The 26,848-nt window shown below is 39.0% G+C and overlaps 1 protein-coding gene across 1 annotated transcript in view; it reads right to left on the reverse strand.

Annotated features, from left to right (window-relative positions):
* Positions 1-26,848, reverse strand: part of LOC126343159 (KAT8 regulatory NSL complex subunit 3) — a 157,622-nt gene that overhangs the window by 130,083 nt on the left and 691 nt on the right. The window contains exons 2-4 of the mRNA XM_050001917.1: positions 26,726-26,848; positions 11,228-11,355; positions 10,952-11,113 (exon numbers count right to left, since the gene is read on the reverse strand). Coding sequence (XP_049857874.1) covers positions 10,952-11,113; positions 11,228-11,355; positions 26,726-26,848 — 413 coding nt within the window. The remainder of the gene's footprint in view (positions 1-10,951; positions 11,114-11,227; positions 11,356-26,725) is intronic.

The following is a 26,848-nucleotide window of genomic DNA, read 5'->3' on the forward strand; positions in this document are numbered from 1 at the left end:
CATAAGGAGTTTGTTCCACCTAGTCAGACTGTCAACAAGCAGTCTGAGGTGACTAAGGGAAAACGTTCAGCACAAAAGGACAGAGTTGTGGGAAAAGAAAAACTGGTTGGTACACCATGACAATGAATCAGTGCACACTTCACTTATGAAGGGATTCCTGGCCAAAATCAACACTGCAGTGGTTTCCAGTCTCCCTACTCACCAGACCTAGCCCCATGCAAATTCTACCTGTTCCAGAAGATGAAAATCACACTGAAAGGACGAGATTTTGACTCCAACCAATACATCCAAGTGGAATCACAATGTGTCCTTTCACACTGCAGACTTCCAGAAGTGTTTCCAAAAATTGGAACAGCACTAGTAATATGCCAGAGGTTACTACTTTGCAGGTGACAGAAGACATTAGGATTCTGATCCTGATTTTTCAAATGATATTCTTGGATATTTTGAGAAGCATCTCATAGATAAGTTTGGTACATAAGACTGAGCAGACAAGACATTTCCCAAGGCTCATCTGTGGCAAGAGAAAGCCCTCCTGCATCTAGTCACAACCAATCTGATTAAGGGCAAAGACAGTTACAGAGTTAACAACGCCTATCAGTCAAGAGATTCAGAACAGTAAAAGAAAGAAAAACTAAAATAAATATGAAATACTAACCTTGAAGAGTGGTCTTTTTTAAGCATGTGCTACCCTTTAAGTAGTATCAAACACAAATATGCCAGTAAAATTTTAAATGGTGGCATAAATGGCTGGTCTTCTGGGCCTGAAATTTTTCTAAGCGGCTGGTCCTCAAATTGTTAAGTTTTGAAAGAGTCAAATGCTCCCTGATTTGAGAAATTCGTCACACATTCTCTAACATAACATAATTTGTCTTGTATAAAAGGAAATTTGTTATGAAAGTAGCGCTTTTGAAACCACCATTCAAAATATTTTTGCGGGACCTGTTACAAATGAAAACAGCTGTAACATCATGCTCATCAAAAGCAGATTGTTGTTATAAAGAATTACTTAAATCTTTTTCCTAAAGCCTTTGACACATTTTGTTATCAGCAGACACTTGTATGTGCACTGTGTTTTGTTGGTGTAAATACTGCACTTCCTTTGAAATTTAAGTTTTATTTTGGGTGTTATTCTCATATTATGTTTTATTGCTGCATTATTATTCTGCATTAGCAGACTGAAGTCAAATTTTCTGTTTGAGTATCTGTTCTTATCACCCCAAATTACAAAAATTAAATTGAAAACTAAAATAATGAAAAATTCCCCGAATCCTAAAAAATTCCTATTTGCTTTCCAGATGAAAAAATTCCCCAGTTTTTCCCAGTTGTCCCAGGGTGTATGCACCTTGTAAATGCAATTAAAACAGAGTAAGAGAGGGATGACAGAGGCAGCTGCAGAGGAGGAAGAGTTGGGAGGTCCCCCACAGCCAGCATGTAGCAGGAGACACTGTAATCTCAACATTCCCACCCCAAAGGGAGTTTAAAATATTATACCTGAAAATAAAAACAACTTTAAAGGAGAAAAAAGAAGCAGTACAACCACTCATGAAACTGAGAAGACCATGCTTAACTTGGAGAGCAAGGAGGAGTTGACATTCTGCCATGGTACGATCCCTATCTGTAGGGCTCTGCAACCACAATGCTCATTACATAAAGTAAAATTATGAGTTAGCCTGGTATGTTGAATGCGAAGAGAACTAGGACAATGGATTCCTTCCAGGAAGAATGGAGAATGCAGCACCAGTAGCCAACCAGAAGTTGTTCATCCCTATATGAAGAGAGGTGTTACTTGCACCCGCACATCGGCACATGGGATCATCAAAGTTAATGTTAGGTGACTTAACTGCTTCTCTTGCCAAATTGTCAGCCATTTCATTCCCTGGGATACCCATATGACTTGGGACCTAGACAAAGACAACTCAGCTGGCAACATGACTAAGGTTAGAGAGAAAGTCACGAATAGCAGATTTCATACGGCGAGTAACATTGATAAATGCCCTACAGACTGTTCATTAAGTCACCGCAAATTAAAACACACTCAAGGGAGATCTATATGATAAAACACACAGTTCTGTTAATGGCAATTAGCTCCACTTGACTGGTGGAAGATGTAAACGCATATTCCATCTTACCCATGATTTTAGACACAATAGTGTAAATCACAGCAGTGCCCTGATACTCCTGACAAACCAAGACAAAAAGGTGCCAAAAAGTCATGGACGTGACTGAAAATTTGGAACCTTGAAATATATCAAACCTAATTCATGGTCTGGGTAGTAACAGGAGAGGTGACACAAGTCCTGGTAGAGAGCTCAAGATGCATTCCAACTGGGAATACCACAACCAGGTAGGTGTCATGGGGTCAAAGCCCCTGTTACGCAAATACAATGTGATAAATTGGATTATTAGGGAACTGTCAGACGGTAACGATAAATGAGCAAGAGTTGGCACCACTGGAACCAATGAGGGAAGATTCCAGCTTCAGCGAAGACGCTGTCTTAGGTCTAGTCTGAAAGGCAGTCAGTCTCACTCCACGATGACAGACTGGATCCAACAATTTCAAAGCTGAAGATGACACTGAGCCACAAGTCTGTCAACCATAGTCCAACTGCGACAAAAGCAGGGCACAGTCAATATGGAGGAGAGTAGTACAATCTACACCCAAAGTGTTGTTGGCAAAGAAGCAATGTGTTAAGCTTCCACATACAATTAAGTCTGTAGCTGATGAACATGGGGCAGTTAAGAGTTCTGGGTCAGGGTGGAACACAACACACTGACAGAAATGCATTACTCCATTTTCGCAGGAGAGAACTGAAAACCACGGGAAAGGGTCCAAGCAGAGGTCCTTCAGAAAACATTCTGATTCTGGTTTTCAGCCAAGGCAACAAAATGGATGCTATACCAAAAGCAAAAGTCATCAGAATAAAACACGGGGGTGACCAGTGGCCTACTGGAAATTCCCAGTCAATTGATGGGAGATGAAAAATGCTGTAAATCTCAGCAAGGGGCCCAGTAGTATGCTGTTTTCTTGGATCCATGGGGAGCTGAGTGATGTACCAGTTCTAACCCAAAAAAACTGGCGGGTAAAAAGTGATGAATAAAAATTGGTAGTGAGCCTCAACTGCCTCAATCATGAAGGGTAAGTAAAATGTGATGGCAACAAGTGGTATCTGCTGCATTTGGGTCAAAAAAGACTACAATGAGGTGTCGGTGTTTAGAAAATGTCTGCCTGGCTGCCTTTCTCAACCTGACCAGATGGTCAGCTGTGGATTAGCCCTCCCGGAAATCACACTGACAAGGAGATGAAAGGCCCCAAGATTCAAGAACTTGGCCTAACTGGTGGACGGTCACCCTTTCAAGCAGTTTCCAAAGCACATTGGTGAGGCTAATTGGACACTAGCTGCCAATTGATGATGGGTTTTTGCCTGGCTTAAGGACTGGTATGACAATACTATATCGCCATTGCAAAGGAAAGACACCTACGAGCCAAATACAACTGAACCCTCTGAGCAGATGAAGCTTTGGATAACAGTCAGAGGTTGAATCATCTGATTTTGCATCTAATCAGGGCCTGGGGCCGTAACATGCGACAAGGTAAGAGCCTGAAGCAGTTCCCAGTCAGTGAACAGTTCATTACATAATTTGGTGTGGCAGGGAATGATAGATATGGAGATGTCTTCAACTTTCTGCTTACGCATTCAAATGGAAGCTGGGTAAGATGATGACATGGATGTTGTCACAAACTGGCCTGAAAAGTGTACAACAAGGAACAATGCATTAATACAAAGATGTCACCCTGCAGGAAGTGACCCAGAACAGTAGTTGATCTTTGGCAGCCCAGAAGAAAACATCAACCCAGAAGACTATGGAGCTTAGTCAACACCTAGGATGATGAGGCATGTTGTCCCAGGAAAGAGATGTAGCACTCTTAACATTCCCCATTACTGTGTTTTATTAGATGGCAAGCTTTAGCATGAACTAACTTTTAAGGGATGTTGCTTGAAATGTTGCAGGGCTCCTCAGCAATACTGAACACCTGTTGCTATGTTGTTGGTCCACCATGGCAGCGGATGGCAGTACAGAGATTTGTAGAAAGGGTAACAACAGTTCCAGTAGTGCAGTCGATTGTGTCAAAAACACGTAGACATGTCCCACAAGCTACTCAATGGAATCTGACAGAGATGAGGGCAAAGGTGACAGTAAAGGCAAACAACTGTCAGTCAGATCTTTGAAGTGCCCAATGTGGTAGCTGACAAAGAAATGGCAGGATTACCAGAAAGTGATCATTCTCACAAAGATGTGCCTAGCAACCACTGGAGCGAAGACACAATTCTGACAGAAGAGATCGTAAAGTCAAATAGCTAAAAAAGTGTCATGGGCAGCTCTAAAATGGATAGGAATAGCATCATTGGGGAGACACTGATCAAGATCAAAACAAATTGGTCAATCAGAACAAACTGGTCAATCAGAATGTCCCTACCAGATGAGGTGGTACTGTCTGATGTGGGGGGGTGCACGTTGATATACACAAGCAGGAGAAAAATAGGGGTGGAGAATTGTGAGGTTAAGGTGGTCAACTTAAGGTAAGTGGTCTGCCTGGAGGTAAATAAACACTATACAATGGTAATCACCAGTTTCATTTGCACTTACACTGTTATTGTTTCCAACATGGTATGGAGGGCATTCCACTCACTGATAACATCTGTGGGTACCAACACACAGATTCCTCCAGGTAAAAAGCAACTGAGATCGCAGAATAGAGGAAAGTAGCTGTTGCATTTCTGGCAAGGGCCTGTAATATCCTTTACAATTCCTTTGGATCATCACATTGAGGGTGTTATGGTTAGGGGTGGAGGGGCCAGAAAAACAGGTCACGTCCCAGGACCACGTCTGTCACTGTTGGGGGTGGAACAACATCAATAACGACTGGTTCAAAACCTGATGGCATGCAGTAATCTGATATCTTCAGAGTCATCAGAGGAGCCTTCAACTGCGACTACTCCTGTTTTACAATTTTTGGCTGTTGAGATTCTTGTGAGGGCCTATCTATTGTGGGCGTAGGAATGGAGGAAGAACAGGCAGTCTTTGGATCCAGAGTCTGTGCTGTCTACAGCTACTGGCTAGCTTTGAGCCTCTGATCTGTGGATTTCCAGGGAGATGGGGCCCAAGAGGGAGCCCTATCACGGGCAGACAACAGAGGAGGAACCTGCTTTCTGGCTGGGTAGACATTAAAAAATAAGCTGATGTAGGTGGAGTGATAGCTGCAACTTTTACATAATTTGTCATTATACTGATTGGATGCATGAATTCATTTTTTTCCTTGCAAGAATATATTACAGGCAGTCAAGTAATGTTTCGTACAATTCACATACAAAGGCAGTTGTTCGCAAGTATAAGTTTCGCGAAATGATCTTTCATTTTGGGTCTGCTGGGCAATGGGATGAAATGCAACCAAAGTAATAAACATTGGAAACATCTCATGGACAACAGGACTTAAGATTTCCAGTTGCACCTACACACGTTTTTTTTTAATTTTTTTTTGTGGGGGGGGGGGGGGGGTGTCCATTTCCTTCATTAGCTAAGATGAGGGTGATTGTATATATTCGGTTATCTTTCGCACCTTTTTGTACACATCAGACAGAATATACACTTCATCTTCTAGATTACCGTAATCTACCAAAAAATGTGAGTCAAACTTCAAGGGGGGGGGGGGGGGGGCTGTACGCCACATTCCAATATTGAAACAAAGTTGGTTCATTCTAACATGAGATACAAATTAGATACAACAGATGAAGCTACAGTTACAATAGTTGGGTTAGAGACGTAGGCTTAGCAGTCAAGCATAAGTAAGGATATTTTACACATTAATGTACTGTTTCAAACATTTAAAATCACATAACTTGCCTGTGCTGAATTTGTAGTTGTAGACGATTTAAAGATCAATACCAGAAATTAGTTGTCATGCTTCATTCCTGATGTATAACTATTCAGCACAAGAATAAAATGAATGTAAACATTACATTATATGTATATTCTTCAGTGTTTGCCATTGTCTCACTTGAGTTTATTAGGCTTACAGGATTTAAATGAGGTAACAGCTAACACAGAAGAATGTATGGTGTAATGTTAATATTCTTATGGTGAAGAGTGTATGTGATTCATGATTCATAGGAACCATCTCTTGCCATGCGTAGGAAAACATCCAAAATCCAACTTTGGCCATACTGATGTGCACAAAGGCTTGCAAATTGCCTTTTTAATGGTAGACTTCAAATGTACGACTAGCAACACTTACAAAATAAGAATGGAAGTAACTTAGAAATTAAAGGCAGAAATGTAAAACAAAGTTTTATCACATTTATAACACAAATTTTATGAAAGGTTTAAAATATCAGTTGAATAATTCTGAATCATTAACATTCAATTCCTTGTTGTTCAGTTATTCATACAGAGAATCATCCTCTGTATTATCTAGCGCATTTGATATCTGGCCTTTTTTTCAAATGTCTGTTGCACAGTCCGATTTGGAACACACTTCCATGCATCATCAATCCACTGGCACACTTGCAACAAACCTGCACGTATAAATTGCCCCGTTGGTGTCATTTGTCTGTCATTTTCCGAAAACCAGCCAATGTTCATGTGTTTAAGCTTGCCTCTAAATGGTTTATTCACACAGGCATGAAGTGATTGCAGAACTGACACCACCCCACCAAGAAATACTGCCAAGTCTGTTTTGCTTTCTAATAATTTTTGTTCTACTGCAGGTGTTGTACGGCCTGCATGTGCATCTAACACCAGCAGACTGTATAAACCAAGCAATGCGACAGGGCAATTATTCAGCATAAGCCTAATCCATTCCACCACCATATCCTCCAAAAACTGCTCAATTTCATTTACTTCTACAATTATAGTTTTTGGAAACGCTTCCAATTTCAGTAAATTATTTCACTTGAAAACTACAAATAGGAGTAATTTATGTTTATCTGCTGTGCAGGCAAGCATGACAAACATCTGCTGTCTTTCGCTTCATGACACATGAATACTTATATTTTTCTTTCCTCTGGCATCAAGCATATAATTCTACAGCACGTCAAAATGTATGGGAGTTTGGTCAGCATTCCCTATCTGGCCAAGAAGGTAATAGTTTTCAGTGTGTCACCTAGTTATGAAGCACCTTTTACTTGTAATTTTATGGCAATTTTCTGAGTTCACCTCTAAAGTGAAAAACTCCAGCACTTCATAAAAAGACCAATTCAGTTGCAGGTAGCCTTGAAATTTTCAATTTCTTGCAATGGAGCAATTTCATGTGCCTTAATTTTTAAAAATTCAGCATTCACAGGCATGCATTTCTGATGCTGTTCCTTAACAAATTCATTTAAAATTACTTCAAGACCATTATACTTCCCAAATTTTGGTCCACTAAAGGTTTTCCTGCTACCGGAAAATTAAAAAAATTTGTCTCTTTGCAGTCACCATGTCTGACGTTGCTCCCATCAATCACATGATTGGAGCATTTTTGCACAAAAAGAAATAACACCCTTCTTGAATTTGGCACTACAATAAAAGCACTTCACTATGGTTCACTAACACAAGAACTTCAAAAAATTCTATAAAACAATACATAAAATCAGAATGAGGCACAGCTTGTCAACTCATGCAACAATCCTAAAGCCTTGTGCATCATTGGTACTTGTGTAAAGAATACTTGAAAGGCTGCTACATTTGAAGATGAGCAGTACTGAATTTCTATTTCCTTCATTGGATAATGTATTAAAATTCAATGATTGACCCTGATAAAAAATTAGACTCCTCTTCTAACCTTTTTTAATGCAGAAGTTTTGGTGCCAGTATTTAGACTTGTATTTGCAAAGCATGTCAGTGTAGCACTGCTTGTATTCAACAGAGAAAGTTAGTTTTGGAGGCTCCTAGTGCCATTTTTAAGAACTTCCATTTGCTTTGTACTTGATTATAAGTGGCAGACACTTTTCAAATCCTGAAAACAGGAAAAGAAATTGTGGCTTAGACTCGAGTATATAAGGTAGCTCATAGCCCCTCACCTATCTAGAGTGTGACGTCTCAGTGAAAGGTAACTCCTTGTACCATATTCAAAGTTTCATGTGGAGTAATAGTCAATGTTATGTCACCCAGCCTTTCACAAGTCTTAAATCTACAAGATTGTGCACCAGAGGAGATTTTAATCAAAAGTAACTCATTTTGCAAAGAGTGCACTTCTCCAAATTTGTCTTCCTTTGTGTTGGTAAAAATACAGTTTTCATCACTGTAAAAGCATCTCATTCTGTTATAGTACACACCAGGTATTGAATGAATTATTTCATTCCCAATCTGCTGGTTGGTCACTTTTCCCGTGCAAAATGTTTCATTATTTGTGGAAATGGACGAGAGTTCTTAAATTCTGACCAAATATCTCTTGAATTACCATTCTAATAAACTATGCTGTTGTTCTGATGGATGACTACTAATCTGCTGTAACAATATCAATAGTGAAAATTGTGAGGTGCTTACTTACATCTTTGACTTTCTACTAAATTAATACAAGTACTTCTCTTTAGAATGACAATTCAGCTTCATCAATTGCTCCCCTGATGAAATATCAATTGTCATGGTACTCTTTACCACATGGCACATGGTGGGTGTCTATCATTATTTGTTGGTACTATAGACGTTATGCAGCATATGTTATACCACACCATAATAGGGAAAGCAGTAGAATCTTAATTGATCCCATTGAATTATCAATACTTGTCTGTTGAGACAGTTGGATCAGTATGGCCATTATTCTGATTTAGTCTAAAGCATTTCATGTGTGAAATATCTGCCCTGATGCCATCTACTCCTATTAATGGCTCTTCACACTGCTGACACCAACCGCAGCAAAGGGCATCTGGCATGACAGCAACTGCTGGGAGCCCTGTTGCCCCAAGAGGACAAGCATACACTTCTTTGCAGAAGTGTGAACCCTGTGTTGTAAGGAGCCTGTACCAAAATGTTAAGTAACGACTTCATCACTTTAAGATTGGCTACCATGTTAAGTTTTTAAACACATATATCAACGGATCTGTAACACTGTAGGTAGCAGGCACTTTTTAAGGCATTCTTTCCTAGTTGGCCCACACCACAAAAAAATGAAAGTAGAAGTTATCTAGAATGAGGACCAAAAGTTACTTCTGCCACAAATTAATGTAAAATAAAACAATATGCATATAGATGAAAGACAGCACTACTTAGAGAAATAGCCACATCAACAAGCCTGCCTCATGATAAATAAAGTAAGAATAGTTAGAGATGGGAGAGTGCAGCACAAAGAAATGAAGTAAGTGCTGCAATAGCTTAGGGCCCTGTACTCACCATGCACATACTCAATGAGTTGTAAGCTGCCTGAACAGGAGAACAGAATAGAAAGTATGAAGAGGTTCTGCGAGCAGAAGTAGTAGTAGTAGTAGTAGTAGTAGTAGTAGTAGTAGTAAAAGAAGAAGAAGAAGAAGGAGAAATTGCAATTCAATCATGAAGGAGCTACACATGGCCCTACATAAACCATAACAGAAGAGGAAGATGAAGAAATCACATATTGGATGGGATAAGAAAGTAATATTTTATATGACAAATTTTGGATAACAGCTTAGCAATTTTTCCAATTGAGTAGGGCTTTCATAACAGTAGCATTGAACCAAAAATAAATGCAGTTGCTCAGGAGAGGAAATGCCACGGGACTTGAGTAGACATCTGACAGATTCTGCACTGAGTACAGAAAGAACTGGTCCTTATAACGACAATATAATAGCGATCTCTGGAGAAAGTGAATGTTGAATATCATTGGAAAAACTCACTAGTTGGTCTAACTTTTAAGATAAGTCTGAGAACTAATGCAAGTAACTACAAGCCTGTATCATTAATACCAATTGGCTGTGCAGTTTTGGAACTTATGCAACTTTCACTAAATAGCTTTTTAAAAAAAAATAAGAGTGTGTATTCTGCAACATTAATTGTGAAGAACCAAGATCAAGAAGGCTGAAGAAATATGACAACCAATTTTAATCATCACTTGCAGTGACAGTATAATCACAGTAAAGCTCTGGCTGCATCTGAGCTGAACAGTTATTCTGAAATTTATATCAGTAAAATAACTGAGCATTTCTTTTTCCTTTTTTTCCTTCAAAAAATCAATAAATGTTCAGCATTTCAGAATTTAGATTTTTATAGTTGCAAATCAAGTTTGTTGCCATTCATGACCAGTTGAAACAGTTTTCTCAAAAACCAATATTGAGATTCTGATTAGACAGAATTCCTGGATATGGGCCATGAATAGATTGGCATTGTAGGGTGCCATGGGGGTGCCCACTACAATACACCACATCTGTTTGTAGGTGATGGCTTCAAAGGAAAAGTAATTGTAGGTGAGGATGTAGTTGGTCATGGTGACTAGCAAGGAGGTTGTAGGTTTGCAATCTGTTGGGCACTGTGAAAGCTAGTACCCAAGAGTGGTAAGGCCATGGACATTAGTGTCAACGGAGGTGTCATGAAAAGAGACGAGCAGGCAGCATGTGGTAAAGGAACGAGAGCTGTGGAGGGTCGGTGGAGGAAATGGTTGGGTCTTTTAATAGGTGGGTACATTGTGGGAAATAGGCTGAAGGTAATGGTCTACATGAGCAGAGATTCTCTCAGTGGAGGCACAGTAGCTGGCCCCAATGGGGTGCCCTGGGTGGTTGAGTTTATGGACTTTATGAACATGAAGAACTTAGGGGTGTGGAGAGTGGTAGGGGTGAGGAGAGATATGGACGTTGGGGAAAGATTCTGGGATGGGCATAGAAAATCCTCACAGTTCAGAACAACAGTGGTGGAGCCTTTCTCAGCAGGTAGGGTCATCAGGTCTGGCACAGCATTTTAAAAATACGGAAGCAGCTAAAATGTTATATCTCATAAATACACTCACTTGTCAATTTTATCCTCCCAGTCATCACCTTTATCTTCACGTCTAATAGATTTAACAAATGCTTCACATTCTCTCATTAGACGGGATGTAATTTCTTTGTTGTAAGGAGGAGTAAGAGTAGTTGGTTCTTCTTCAATGTCAATACCATCTTTTGATTTCCAGCTGCAAATAAGTAGACACTGAATCTTAAAATCAGGCAACATAAAAACAAAAAGTGAAATCTGATGTTTTTCAAGAAAGAAGAAACAAAGTAATACAAAATGTATTGGTACTCACAAATTCTCAGTTGGTGAAAAATTAAACATAAATAATTTTTTGGTAGGTTTTAGGTACGTGTTTTCTGGAGACCAGTCTCCTGGTTTTGAATATGCATGGTCCAACATCACCATGTTGATTTCTCTTCCCTGTGAACACAATAAATGACTGGCTTGAAAAAGAAGTAATAATCATGCAACTAATGTTAATACTGGGTAATAATGTTTCCTTTACTATGAATAGTAGTGAGTGAACACACTTTCAACCTTGCAGCCTATTGGATGGAACAACTTCATATTACACAAGAAATAGTCAAGAACAATTTGCAGCATTTTTCACATTTCTCAAAGGACTGAAGAACACACAAAACATGGCAAGTTGTGATGTGCATGGACACATACATCTCCTGCAATATCCCCTTATTATGATACACAATGTAAGCAGATCTTACTGTTTCTGGAACATATCCTAATATCATATACAAATAATTCACTGAAATATCAGTATGGATTTAGGCATAATCACTTCTGAGAAATATATCTAATTTTTTAAGTAATATCAGGAGAACAAAGAATATATACCATAAAAGCTAATGGCAGCTGTGACTTGCATTAATGAAGCTCTCCAAGCTGTTTTTAACAAAATAGGACATTAATAAAACTCAGTTAAATAGCAAGCAATCATCATGCCACCTCATATCTTTGAGATAAATGTCACTTCATTTATTAGGAAAAAAAATTTTTTTTCAAAGACTTCAAAGTGAAAACCACTCAGGGGCTAGCTACACCTATATTTGACTATTATGACATCCTACAACAATTTATGAAATTTATTGACAATTATGGAATCTTTCCAATGTTAGCTGTGTTAGGTATGTAGGTATTACCCATTTTACTTATTGGTCACACACAACAATTTGTGCCAGATGAAGTTTCCTGCTTGACACGAGTGGTCACCTTAACCACTTCATCTATTTGAGCATACTTACAGACCAACCCAAACTTCCACTTGTCATAATTTCTACGCCTCTTCAGCTCGCAACTATACTTCAGTTTCTGCCACAGTATTTCAAGGAGACAAACATATTCAACCTTAGTATCGCAATCGCCATTTTACCCTTAGAGGCCTATAATACTTATCTTCAACAATGTCTGGAGAAATAAAGACATTGGTATTCCAGCAGTACTAAATTTATGAAATTTATTTGCAATTGAGTAATCTTTTTGACTTTAGCTGTATGAAGTACGAAGGCCTTACATTTTAGGGACCCATGAAAATTTGTGCCAGAACAGGACTCAAACCTGGATGACCCTCTTATTGTGAGAGGTTGCCTTAACCACTTTGGCTATCTGAACAAGCTTCAAGCACCACGAGATTCTGAGAATTTTCACAAGTGATACTACTGTCAAGAGAAAACTTTGCTGCTGTCAACAGAAAACACTAGTTACCAAGGAACCGTACGATGTATGGCACAGTTCTTACATCTAGGTCTACATGAACCCTGAACTAAAGGGTTGGGAGCTGGGGTAGAGTACGGATGAACAACAATATTCTGCAGGTTCGCTGGGTGGTGGAATACCAGTGTGGGAGGGGTGGGAAGGGTAGTAAATAGGACATTCGCCACATACCGAAAAAATTCATATTTTGCAATAAATGTGAAATAGGTACGAATTCTGCCTCAAAATGCAAAAACATAAAATTACTTAATAGATGCTGTTTCACACAGAACTGCATCCAGATGAGCTATTTATCAGAGACAGTTTGAAATAGGTATATTTTCTGAATACAATATCAAAAATGTAAGCAGCTACTAGCAGCTATTGGGATTGTACATCATCTTGCGAAGCCCAATTTGGAAAGATAATGTGCGCAAGAACCTGCTTGCAAAATACAGTGTATGAACGCAATGTTGTATCAATACGCTCAATGATCTGGTGCCATGCCAATATGGATGGTTGAATGGTCAGTTTAAGTTACACATCGCATAATGCAACATAGTACTCAGCCATGGGACCTAAAATTTTATAAGAAGGAAACACGTATGTTCGTTTGTTAGTTAAAACTCGAAAGATAGATAATGTGGACAGTTTTATTAGGTGGCAGATGTTTTGAACTGTAATTGCATCAAATACCACTATAGGTCGGGCCTTAACTACGTCATTAACAATACTCCACGAACTTCAACATGCAATTGCGCAGTAGCCATCCCCGAATGCTTTGTGTTGTGCATGGATCATTGTTTTCTTTTCTTCTTTTGAAATAAGTGAAGTGACTGATCCTGGTCCATCATAAATTTCAATTACAACCTTTACAGCACCAGAAGAGATCGGTGATCCCTGTGACAATGTGTCAGTTCTGCTGTAGGCTGCTGCCCAGAGAAATGCAGGCACACTACTCCTTTCCCTGTGGCAGTCACAATTCTAGTCTGTTTACACTCGTAGCCATCTGTGACTATAGCGTATAGTGCCAGCTCTCTGAGCTCAGTGACTCGAACACAAAATCTGTCACATTTTTCTACTGTGCAGAAATTCTTCCCCTAATGTTAAAATCAAGTTACCGTACATTCAGTTCTATTTCTACGCTAAGTGCCTAGTCAGTACTATCTGTAGCATTGTCAACTAAGGGTCATAGGGCTATTAATGCCCACGAAAGGTCGAAGCTAGTAGTCTGCCTATTTTTTAATCTTCAAATTGGGCAGGAAAAGACAAATAATGTCCAGAAACACCTTCTATGGAGACACATTCGCTTACCTGGCGAGAAAATGCTGCTGCTTGTCAACAGAGCAGTCATTTCTGAAAGCATAAATGCAGCCAAATGAAGAAACGGAAGGCCATCACACAAAGAAAATGTGTTGCAGCTTTTGCAAAAGCAAACATTCCAGTAAAAAAGTTCCGAATCAGCACTTTTTTTTAACAGTCAAAGAACTAATAATTTGCTTGTCTTCACTCATATAGTGTGACAAGCTTTTAAATTTTTGTGTCTAATCATTTACAGACAAAGAAAATATAGATGTGAATTTTGACAAAATAGATATGAATTTTGCCAAAAATAGATACCACATTTTCCACTCCATAGACGTTCCTCATTTTAGGGCATGATGAAAGATAGTCAAAACCCTGGTGGAGAATGTGATTCAGTTGCTCCAATCCTGGGTGGTACTGAATGCTTCTATGTGGCCGAACAGTGGTACTTTGGGAGGTGGTGGCTGACTGGAGAGGTAAGGCATGGGAGATCTGTTTTTCTACAAGGCTGGAAGGCTGAGAGGGTTATTTTAGTAAGTGAAGGCCTCAGTGAAACCAATGATGATTGGTTATCGCTATATATGTGATGGCTGTTGGTGGCTATGTGGTATGAAAGGGATTTCTTGGTATGGAATGGGTGGCAGCTATCAAGGTAAAGGTATTGCTGGTGGCTGGTAGGTTTGGTATGGACGGAGATACTGATGTAGCCATCTTTGAGGTGGAGGTTAACATTGAGGAAGGTGGCTTGTTGGGTTAAGGAGGACCAGATGAAGTGACTGGCAGAGATGATGATGAAGTTCTGGAGGAATGTGTGTAGGCTATCCTCACCCTAGATCCGGATCAGGGAGATGTCATCAATGAATCTGATCCAGGTGAGAGGTTTGTGATTCTGGGTGGTTAGAAAGGATTCCTCTAGATGGCCCATGAATAGATTGGCATAGGATAGTGCCACATGGGTGTCCATTGCTGGACCATGGACTTGTCTGTAGACAATGCCTTTAAGTGAAGTTGGTCATGGTGATCAGAAAGAAGGTTGTAGGTTTGGAATATGTTGGCTGTTGGGAAAGATAGCATTCAATAGCAGCAAGGCCATGGACGTTATGGCTGTTAGTATAGGGGGAGGTGGTATCAATTGTGACAAGTAGGGCACCCTGTGGTAAGGTAACAGGAATGTGGAGAAAATGGTTGGTATCTTTTATACAGGAAGGTAGGCTGAGGATAACAGGCTGAAGGTAATGGTCTACGGGAGCAAAATTTCTCTTACTGAAGGGACAGGAACCGGTCATAATTGGGCACTATGGGTGGCTGGGTTCATGGACTTTAGGAAGCTTGTAGGAAGTAGGAGTACAGCTAATGGTGGGAGTGAGGAGAGAGACAGACATATGGGAGGGGTTCTGGGATGGGCCTAAGGATTTGAAGAGAGACTGGAGATCCTGTTGGATTTCTGGAATGGGATCACTGCCTGTGGGTAGGTTTGTAGATGGATGAAACTGACAGCTCAATGAGCCCTTCTGCCAGGTAATCCTTACTGTTTAAAGCCACAAATCCTACCTGTTGACAAAGACTCCATGACTATGGTTTCAAACCACATGGATTACCCGGTGGAAGGACTCTGCAGCAGTCAGTCTCTCCCAAAATATACCAAGGGTGTCATTGCACCTTCCACAGGTCAAAATTAGCCTCCCAACTTGTACAGAACCAAATATCACATGCTTTACCTCTCCAGTCACTCCCCACTACCCAAAATCCCACTGTCCAATCATAAAGGGGCATTCCCCTTAAGGCTCAGTACCACCCAGGACTGGGGCAACTGATTCACATTCACCACCTGGTTTTTGACTACCTCTTGTTGTGCCCTTATGTGAGATATGTCCTACTCATTATCCTTCCCACCCTTCCCACAGTGGCATTCTGCCAGCCACAAATGTTGCACAATATCTCCGTCCATCCCTACTTCGCCCCTGACCCCAATCCTTTGCTCCAGGCTCTTACAGACCTAGATGCAGGATCTGTCCCATACACCCTCTTCCCACTACCTCCACCACCACCATCACAGTTGCCAACTCCATTCTGGTCAGACGCATCACCTATCCAAACAAAGGCAGAGCTGCCATTAAAAGTTATCAAGTGATCTACAAGCTACGCTGCAGCCACTATACTACCTTCTACATGGGCATTACAACCAACCAACCAACCAGCTGTCTATCCACATGAATAGCCACTTGCAAACTGTGGCTAAGAAACAGCTGGACTACTGGGCTGCTGAGTACACTTCCCAACAAAACATTCTTCATTTCAATGACTGTTTCACTGCTTGTGCAATCCAAATCCGGGTCCTTCCTACCAACATCAACTTTTCTGAATTGTGCAGTGGGGAACTCTCTCTGCAATATTTTCTATGGTCCCATAATGCCCCTGGCCTCAACCTTAGTCACTGTCCTTCACCCACCTATCCCCTTTCCTGTTCCCATCCTGATACTACACAGCCTTCAATTTCCGCCAATACACCCACAGTCTTTTTACTTCTCTCCTTTTCCACTCCCTTCCAACCTCCCATCTCTAACATGCTGCCCTCCATCTAATCTCCTGACTGCACCACTTGCCCTATCGTCTCTCTATCATGTTCCTGTATGCTCCCACAGGCAGCACTTTATTGTTTCCGCCCCTGATGCCTAACCTGCCATCCCTCTCCCTCCCCAACCCAGCCTCCTCCTCATCACCACTGCCCAGATTGGTTCTCCCATCATGCATAGTTGCTTACAGTCTGGGCTTGGTGGCCAGAGATGGTGGTCATGTGTGTGAGTTGTTTTTGCATGATTGTTGATGTGGTGTACTTTAGAAGCTTGCTTTTTTAGCAGTCTATCTGTTGTGCCTGTCTGCGAGTCAACATTTCCACTATGTAGTGAGTAGTGACCTATCCTTTTCATAATATCATCAAAGTTCAACATTTTGTATTCATGTACTGATTTGTAGCAATGAATAATGAACATTTGATTATGCATATGTAAATTGTTGGACTGTATGATTATACTTATGTCTAAGGCTATGGTTTGGAAATGAGTGTGATGCTCTGACACTAATCACTGCAAAGAAATTACTATTATCGCAACTGTGACAGATATTGGATGAAAATAAAAATATTTAATACTCAAGTTGCTGGTCCTACCCTCCATCAGTATGGTGGAACCTCATAAAAATAAGTAAACTAGTTTTTATCCTAAGAACTTATTACATCCCACAGAACTCATTTCTAGATGTGCATAATTCTGGAATGGATTAAAACTATGTACTCCAGACTCCAAGAGAGGGGGAGGACACCAAATGCCCCTTTGCACAAGGCAAAGACTGTGCTTGAAGCTGAATGAAATAAATTTTGTCCTTCACCACCCCAGACAAAAGTGGTGCATGATAAGGAGAAACTTTTAATTACAAAAAATATTTCCATTACATACTGAGGCTCGTACAGTACACTTGTATGCAATATCAATGCTCTAGTGGTTGAAGAGACAAATTTATGAAAGTTTATGAAAATTTTATGAAGACAGCACACAGACTGAAATCTCATACTGGAAAGTCACATTAATCTCTCCCCATATCATAATCTCTCCCTCTCTCCCCTCATACACAGAAGGTTGAATCCTACCATGAATTAATTCATTGTATGGAAATACAGAACAAGTCAGTTGATGTCTTACATTTATGTTATTTTATGATTTTAAAGAATGTTGGTGTATCACATAGTTTTCTCTTGTTCTTAGCAGCTTTTGAAGGAATTCTGATGGCAGTGTGTGAAGAAATCTGTACACTATCCCAATGTATCCTTTTGTTAATAGTTTGATGTAGTAGTTACCTATTCCTTAAACAAATGATTTGATCAAATACTTTACACACCGTTAACTGCAGCTGGTTTGTAGAGACAAGTACTTGGCCTCTAAGATTGCATCTTCTCGTTCCCCACATTGAGCTACTGTCCATCTCTGCTTAGTGACTATATTCTTTAGAAAAAGAGGTTTGTGGTGGACTCCTGAAGAAGGTGTGTGTTATTTATTAGCTTCCCCTGTGTTTGCATCATTTTAATTACTTCATATTTCCTTGCTCTTGGCAAAACAGAGCCTACTTATTCCAATTATTCATTTACAAGGATGTGTCATGAATGCCCCAAATAATTTTATCTGCTGGATTTATTACCATATTTCTTGGTAACTGCATCAATGGGCAAGGTTACTAATGCATTCTGGAGGTAGATGGTTTCTAAAGAACCCACAATTTTTTTCATCTTGCAATTTAGACCACTATTTGTAAACACATCAATGAAAACCAAATTTTTATGAAAAAAAACAAACAAACAAACAAAAAAGAGGCGTTTTTAACATTCTACAGTATTGTTGTGCTGTACATCACATTAAAGCTTAAATCAAGAACTTTTCAATGACACCGGTTTCACCTTCCTAGAATGAACAGCTTTCAAGTTACGAACATTTTGGTGACTTTATTTTCTTGAAATTTGAAAAAGGAATTCTATATGTAGAAAAATGTTGAGGCTTCTGGGCCCACTTGTTGACGTAGGCTTTCATCTTAGGATCTTCAATCAATGTTCATTTAATAGCTTTTCTGAAATTTCACCAGTGAAGCAGCTGGCACTGCCAAATTTTCAGCCATAATTGGTAGTGAGTAACTGCAAGTGCAACCATTCGTGGAGGTGAAACGAGACAAAAGTAATTAAAGCAATGTCAGCCAAAGAGGCTGAGACAAAAGCCAAAACATCAAATCATCTATGCACAAGAAAGGCATGAAAATCTGTATTTTTCATTCACTCTATGAGTACAGGCAATAAACAAAAATAAATATATTGCTGACATTATGAGGTCCAACTTTTGGTTGATTTGATATACACCAACCCATTCAGGTGAACCAATACCTGTTTCAATATAAGTTAAACAGTACTATATGTACAAATTAGCGAAAATGTCAATATGAAGAAAATACAGAAATGGAAACAAACCACTATCCAGAAAGTGGGAGTGCTTGGTATACAGCTATCATCTTGTTAAGAACTTGTCAAAGTGAATGAAGTGAACGATGAACTGTTCACATAATGCAAACAATTTATATCATCTGCCACACAAGTGTCATTCGGCCTTGAGTTTATCATGTGTAGCTCCTCCTACAGTTCTCCCGTTGGTTACTTCCAACCTTAAATGGTCAGAACCAGGTGTCGGCCTTGACTTCTGACATCATTATGTACTGGCAAGTAACACAACATATAGGAAAATTATTTAAAATGTAGTGTGAAAGAACAGAGTATTTTGTAGTAGATATGTTGCTTGGGCTGATGGTATCTAGTGATGGATTTTGATGCCAGGAGAGATGTTGGTTGCATAATTTGTTAATAGGCTGTACTGTGGGGTAAGATGACATGGATCAGGCTTCAAAATATAATAAATGCATGTTGAACAAGGTGATGGTTGATATGCCAAGCACGTAGAGTTTTCTAATAAATATGGTGTTTGGCAGATTATGTTGTCACTGTCATGGGAAGGGAATGAAAATCATGATGGTTGCTCTGTCATTAACTAGTGATGCTTTCAACCGGCGATGTCATGAGGACAACAAGCGAAGGCCTACAAGGTGTGAAATGTGGTTTGACACTTCTAGATTGGCTAACTTATTCGACTTACTATTTCTGCAACATCCATCCATGTGTTTTTCTGCCCATGGGATAGGTATTAACAAATTTTCTGATATTGGTTTTTCTTTTTGTCTTCCAAAAGCTCACACTATAAGTGCAAAATTGCAGAGGTCACATTGTAATGAGAATCAATGACAGCTAGGCATATGGGACTTTATTACAGAAACAATACAGAACATCGGAATTATTACATACCTTTATTTTCCATCAATAGCTAAGCAATTGTTGGCATCTCACTTAGTTCCAGTAAGATGGACATAGAGGAAAAAGTGAAAGCAGATTGTGAATAGTGGTCTGGAGAGTTATGTGCCTAGTACATGGATAAAGGGTGGAAAAGACCACCATGGCTTAATAACAAACTTTGGAAGATGCTGAGGAAGCAGAGGTTGTTGCACTCTCAGTTCAAAAGAGAATGCACAAATGACAACAAGCCAAGGTTAGAAGAGATTTGTGTGTTTGTGAAAAGATCTATGCATGAAGCAAATAACAACTGCCACAGTCACACCTTACCAAAAGATCTGACAGAGAACACGAGAAAATTCTGATTCTATGTAAGATCATTAAGAGGGCCTATGGCTTCTGTTCAGTCCCTTGTCGAGCAGTCGGGTGTAACAGTTGAAGATGGCAAAGCAAAAGCCAAAGTTTTAAATTTCATGTTCATGAAACCGTTCACAAAGGAGAATCATACAAATAAACCGTCATTCGAACACTGGACAGACTCCCATTTGGATGACACAGTAGTTAGCATCCCTGGCAACAGAAATAACTGAAAAATTTGAGAGCAAATAAATCAGCAGTCAGGATGAAATCCAAATTCAGGTTTACTAAGAGTACTCTACGGCACTGGCCCCTTATCTAGTTTGCATTTATCGTGAATTCCTCGCCCATCGCAAACTCCCAAGGGATTGGAAAAAAAATGCAGGTGACACCTGCATATAAGAAGGATAAAAATGAAGGGACCCACAAAATTACAGCCCAATATCCCTAAATTCAGTTTGCTGCAGAATCTTTGAACATATTCTCAGTTCAAATATAGTAAACTTGCTTGAGACTGAGGAGCTTACATCCATGAATCACCATGGTTTTAGAAACACTGCATGTGTGAAACTCTTTTCTAACATGATATACTGCGAACTATGGCTGTGGGGCAACAGGCAGAGGCCATATTTCCAGGTTTCTGGAAGGCATTGGACATGGTGCCCCATTACACCCTGTTGATGAAGGTACATGTATACGGAATAAGTTCACAGCTATGTGAGTGCTTTGAAGAATTCTTAAGTAATAGAACCCACTATGTTGCCATTGATGGTGAGTGTTCATCAAAGACAAGGGTATTGTCAGGAGTGTCCCAGGGAAGCGTGATACAACTGCTGTTGTTCTCTATAGACATAGATGATTTGGCTGACAGGGTGGGCAGCTATTTGGAGCTGTTTGCTGATGATGTGCGGCATATGGTGTAATCTACCCCCTCCTTCCTACTGCCATCTATTGTACACATTAAGCAAAGTATCTTGTCTAGGGGTCTGATTCTTGAAGATTTAAATCTCAAATTCTGGTTCTCATGGTTTGTTTGAACTAAATAAATCTGAAGATTGTTGATGCATCACTTTTTTCTTGTGTAAATATATTTTCTCACATTTTACAATATCATACAGTATTTTTGATTTTTCACATTAACAAAGCCAAAATTACACTGTTTGCACAAAAATACGTCTGATCTCACCAAAGGCATGCTTACGATTGCCCCACATTGTGCTGAAGTAACCATATTCCAAACAGTTTACAATTTTTCTTAACACACGATTTGCTACTAGATTTAGTTACATTATTAATTTCAATTATTAATTCATAATTGACTCCAAAAATAAAGGTAGTAAACAGTAGGGAATTGTGTAATTAATAACAGAAATTTTATGCATACCTATAATTTATAATTTCAAATGTTTCTGAAAAAATAATTTTAACTGTACACTCAGAACAAGCACTTATTGATTAAAACATCGAAATTAAAATATTTTATAAAGTAATTCCTTTTCATAAATATTAACTTGAAATATAACATACTGTGTACAAAATTATATGAAAGATTTCAAAAAAGCAACAGATAATACTGACCTGCCCAACAATACACATATCGACAACTACTGTTGGGGAAAAATAATGTTAGAGGGAGATGTCCCATTACAACAGTAAGGTGCCAAAGACATAAGACAATTTAGACAAAATTTCTAGTTGATGTGATGAATTGTAGCTAGCCATGAATGTGGGAAATGTAAGTTAATGCAGATGCGTAGGAAGAACAAACCTGTAATGTTTGGATACAGTCAAGCTTGACACAGTCAAGTTGTTTAAATACCTGGGCATAAAATTACACAGCAGGGTGATACAGCCAATAGTTGATCAATTAACAATTTGAGTTTATGTTTATATTTTTTATAGAACATCTAGTAAGTTGATAACAACAAATATCACAGAGAAAAGTTTCCTGTAAAGAATGACATACATACAATTAACTACGTTTTCTGAATTTCAGTTCAGTGGTCAGAAATTACCAATAGTTGATCATAGAGTTCCACAAAATGATTGCCCATAGTCCAGTAGCTGACCAATATGCAAAAATAAAATCATCTGACATTAAATTGATAATTACATCTAGGAACTTAATTTTAACACACTTACATGAATGACTAACATACTGAACATTTTTTTTAAAAAAATGAAATAAAACAATATAACATAGTAGCCTACACACAACAATAAACTATACACAAGTCTGCTCAGTTTCATTCCAGTTTTCCAATATCAACAGGACATTGAAACTTGTAACGCAGCCTGCCTCCTGTAGAGATAATCGAGGGTTCTGGAAGTATTGCTAAAATTTGTGAAGAGTGAACAGTGCTTATATCATCTTCATCAGCCTTAAACAGTGTATTTCTTTCATCGCAGCTTTTCAAACCCATTACCTCAATGTCCTCTTCTGTGGTAACTCTTTGAACAGGGCACAGAAATTTATACTTATTATTCTTTTGGCCTGGAAAGAAGATCAAAGCAAAATCTCCTTCTCTGAATGCAGGCCTTCCATTGTCATGCCTCTTCTCAGTGGTAGAAAGATTTTTATTACAGTCAGACTCATTTTCTGATGTGTCTTCACGAGGGCTCCATTCATCACTGATGGATTATAACTCTGAACTGTCTTTTCTTACAGGTTTCTTTTTTGGTGGTTTTTCCTTCTCAGCCTCTGGAAACTGTTTCCTTCCTTTTCTTTTTTTTCTCATTCGTCTGTTTTGCCATTTTACATTGTTCTATTCTAGCTCGTTTGGCAGCTTCTGTGTTGGCTTTTAGTTCTTCCTTTGATTTTTTTCCAGTCTAGCCACTGTTTGGATGTTGTTGCATATGGTATGTACTCTCTTTTCCTTCCAGCCTTTATAGGGGATTCAGTAGACCAAGTAATATGATTAGCAAAATGTGGACTGTTTCTGTTTTTCTGAGATGATTGGGATGAATGGCATTTTGGAGTGTCTGCTTCAGGGTTGACTGGACTTTTCATTATGACGAGATGATGACTCATCTTCTGAGTCACAAGGTATTTTGTTGTTAGTACACACTTGAGGATCTCCTGCTGGATTTTCTGATGTAGGGGTGGATTGTTCTGTACTACACAAATGCAGAGATAGCATGTTAGCATCTGTAGTTTTATTTGTTGAAGGTGATTTACAAGCAGCACGAATTTTACGCCAAACCTGAAACATTTCTTCTGCTCCTGAATCGCCTTCCCATTCATTTATCTCTACTGCACGGAATTCTTCTGCTCTACCTCTCTTCATTAAAGATTCAAGATGCAAAAGATGTTCAACACCAAATGATGACAGTTTTATTGCATTACCACACATTATAGCAGGTGCACAATGTCTAGATTTGCTGGACATGCATCTAGCATAGTCCACTGCATCAGGATCATAAGAGAAAAGACCACACTTCCTGAAGCCATTTTTCACTGTTTCAGTAGTAGCCTTTTCATTGAAAACAGTCTCAAGCAATGGGCCAAATACAGTTTTTGTTACAACTTTGTTTCCAGTTTTGTGTTTCCAATTATATACAGCATCTCTCCATCCAGATTTCAGAGGACAAAATATTGCCACATCAGCTGGTTGAAGCACATGAGTCACATTTGGATACAATGCAAATTGTATTATCCCATTGTCGGCACAAAACATAGCAACTTTATATGATGTATGAGATTTGTGCCCATCTACCAATAAAATGACAGGAAATTTGACTCTCTCTCTCTTCAGCCATGGAAGGAAAATGTTGGCAATGTATTCAAAGTAGAGGGCTCCTGTCATCCAGCCTTTTTTTTGACTGCCCAATGCCCCAATCACTGTTCAAATTCTCGGATATGTCCCTTGAAATTTTCTGAAGTGGAAATACGACCATTGGGGGTACAGTGTCTCCAGCAGCATTGAAATTTGCCATTACAGTAATGGCCTCCTTTTCATTGCCACTTTTGACTTCATACAGATTGTCAAAAGAAATTGGACCCAGAACTTTCCCAGTTTTAGGACATGTTTCAAATCCTGTTTCATCTGCATTATAAATTCTGTTTGGTTCATTTAAAATGTCCAAATTATTACCCTGCTGAAGATGCTGATGAAGTTCATTGAACCACTGCCAGATATTTTCCTCAGTAACAGCTGCTCTGGCAGTATTTATGCTCTCAGCATGCCGTTCTGATACATCAGGGTGACGTTTCATGAATGACTTAAACCATTTTTCACCAGGCCTTCCATCTTTGAATGGTGTAGGTCTTCCATTTGCCAAAACAATGTCACTCAATTTCATACAGAGTCCTTCGCTTTATTGGAAAGCCTTTTTTAGCGTTGGCATGGATGCAGCGAACCAATAAATTCACTTCAGCCTCTGTCAAAACTGAACTTGGTCCCATCTTACGCTGCATAGGTACTTTTCCTTTAATTTTGTTATTTAGCATACTAAATGCGATACCAAAATGTTTTGCAGCTTTCCTCATACTACTGCCACCCGCTTGAACTGCTTCTACTGCACACTGTAAGTCTTCCTCAGAATACTTAAAAAATTCTTTTGGAGCCATTTATTAATTCAGTCTGCAGATTTCACTCCTGCAAATAGAGGGATGAAACTAATGACTGATAAAAATTTTACCTGTATGCCTCAATACTTGTTGGTTGATCATATGTAAACCAGTAGATGATCACCCCGATCAACTACTGGAGGCCATATAAATTTCACATTTCCATCAGTATGGGACAGAAGAAAGGAATGCCTACTTGGTCCATGGTTAAAAGCAACTCTTTGTGAGAACATTCTAAAAAGTGCCAGTAATTGATCATTATGACCAACTACAGGAAAACATGCTTTCATGCTCTCCAGTAGTTGATATCCCCCCACCCCTTTAAAGAAGACTGAAGCAATAATTTGCACTTCCTTTATGGTAAATGACACAATCAGTCATTCATAATGAGTTATTTGTTAACACAGTTCATCATATTTCAGTATTTAGTACTTGTGTCAATAAATATCTGTATCACTGTAACCTACCTTCCAATTAGTCTAGACACCCTGACACTCCACTTCTCAGCACAGCACAAAAGGAAAGATTTTCTCAAAGCTACCAGTTCACTCCAATTGTTGTAACAACAGAAGAAATAGGTTTGCCAACATATGTTCTTTATATGCTCTTACATTTTTAAAAGTGTCAGTGCTGCCAACTCTTATGATTTAAAGATTAGAATGAAACTGACCAACTACTGGGTGGCGATCAACTACTGGCTGGGGCACCCCATTATGAAATAGAATGGGCATGTGAGAACTGTGGTTGAGAAGGCAAATGGTCAACTTCAGTTTATTGGGAGAATTGTAGGAAAGAATGGTTCTCCTATATAGGAGACCGCATATAGGATGCTCATGCAACCTATCCTTGAGTACTGCTCAAGTGTTTGGGATCCATAATAGGTTCGACTGAAGGAAGATACTGAAGCAGTTCAGATGTGGGCTGCTAGGTTTGTTACCATTAGGTTCGAGCAACACATAAGTGTTATGGAGACACTTAGAGGAATTTCTGGAAGGAAAGCAATGTTCTTTTCGAGAAAAGTGTTATGGAGAAACTAAGAGGTATTTCTGGAAGGAAAGCAATGTTCTTTTCGAGAAAAACTATTGAGAAACTTAAGAGAACCAACATTTGAAACTGAGTGCTGAACAATTCTACTGCCGCTAACTTGCACTGCATGTAAAGACCATGAAAATAAGATATGAGAAGTTAGGAGTGATAAGGAGGCATATAGACAGTCATTTTTCCCTCATTGTATTTGCATGTGGATCAGGAAAGGAAATGACTAGTAGTGGTACAGAGTACCCTGTGCCATGCACTGTACAGTGGCTTACAAAGTATCTATGCAAATGTATAAGCAAATTCAAAGGATGTTACTGAATAAATCCTAAATAATTACCTACAGAGTTTATTAGCTTTTGAGAGCTTCCCATGAAAGAAGCTGTGTATCTAATTTCAAGTAACAGATTACATAAAGAGTTGCAATGCGTAAACTGGGCTGTAAAATAATAATAATAATAATAATAATCACAAAGTGATATATTTTCTACAGAGAAATTCCATCAAAGATCCATCACACAATATTGTGCAATATTAACTCTTCTCTGTACAAATTAAGAATAAGATGGTATTTATTATCGTACAGGTCAACCTATTGTCTGCAAAACATGATCTACACCAATAAACAAACAACACTTGTAAAACAGACATGACTAAGAAACAAACAGGTAAATGTGTCCTCATGTTCACATAAATCTTAGAAACTACTGTGTAATATAAGCTTTATCCAGAAATGCATATTAAAACAACTGTGTGAAAAATAATGTGTTCCTGTGCTCACTAAAGAAGGTATCAATCACAAATTTGACAGAAATTCGGGACGTCTTAATTCCTAAATACAATGACGATTGCGTATATGAATTTTTACACTGAAGTTGTCTTTTTTTTTTTTGTAGTACAATTATGTAGTACAAGGCTAACTGAGAACTAGCAGTAAAGTTACTCACACATTCTTTCGCAAGCTGCGATAAAAATCTGCTTAATTTGGTACAATTTTCTTCAGCAGCATCAACTGCTGGGCTCTGTGCGTTGTATAAACCTTCCACAAATGCAGTTGTGGGGCCCGAGCT

Source organism: Schistocerca gregaria, chromosome 1 (assembly GCF_023897955.1).
Source record: "Schistocerca gregaria isolate iqSchGreg1 chromosome 1, iqSchGreg1.2, whole genome shotgun sequence".
NCBI lineage: Eukaryota > Metazoa > Arthropoda > Insecta > Orthoptera > Acrididae > Schistocerca > Schistocerca gregaria.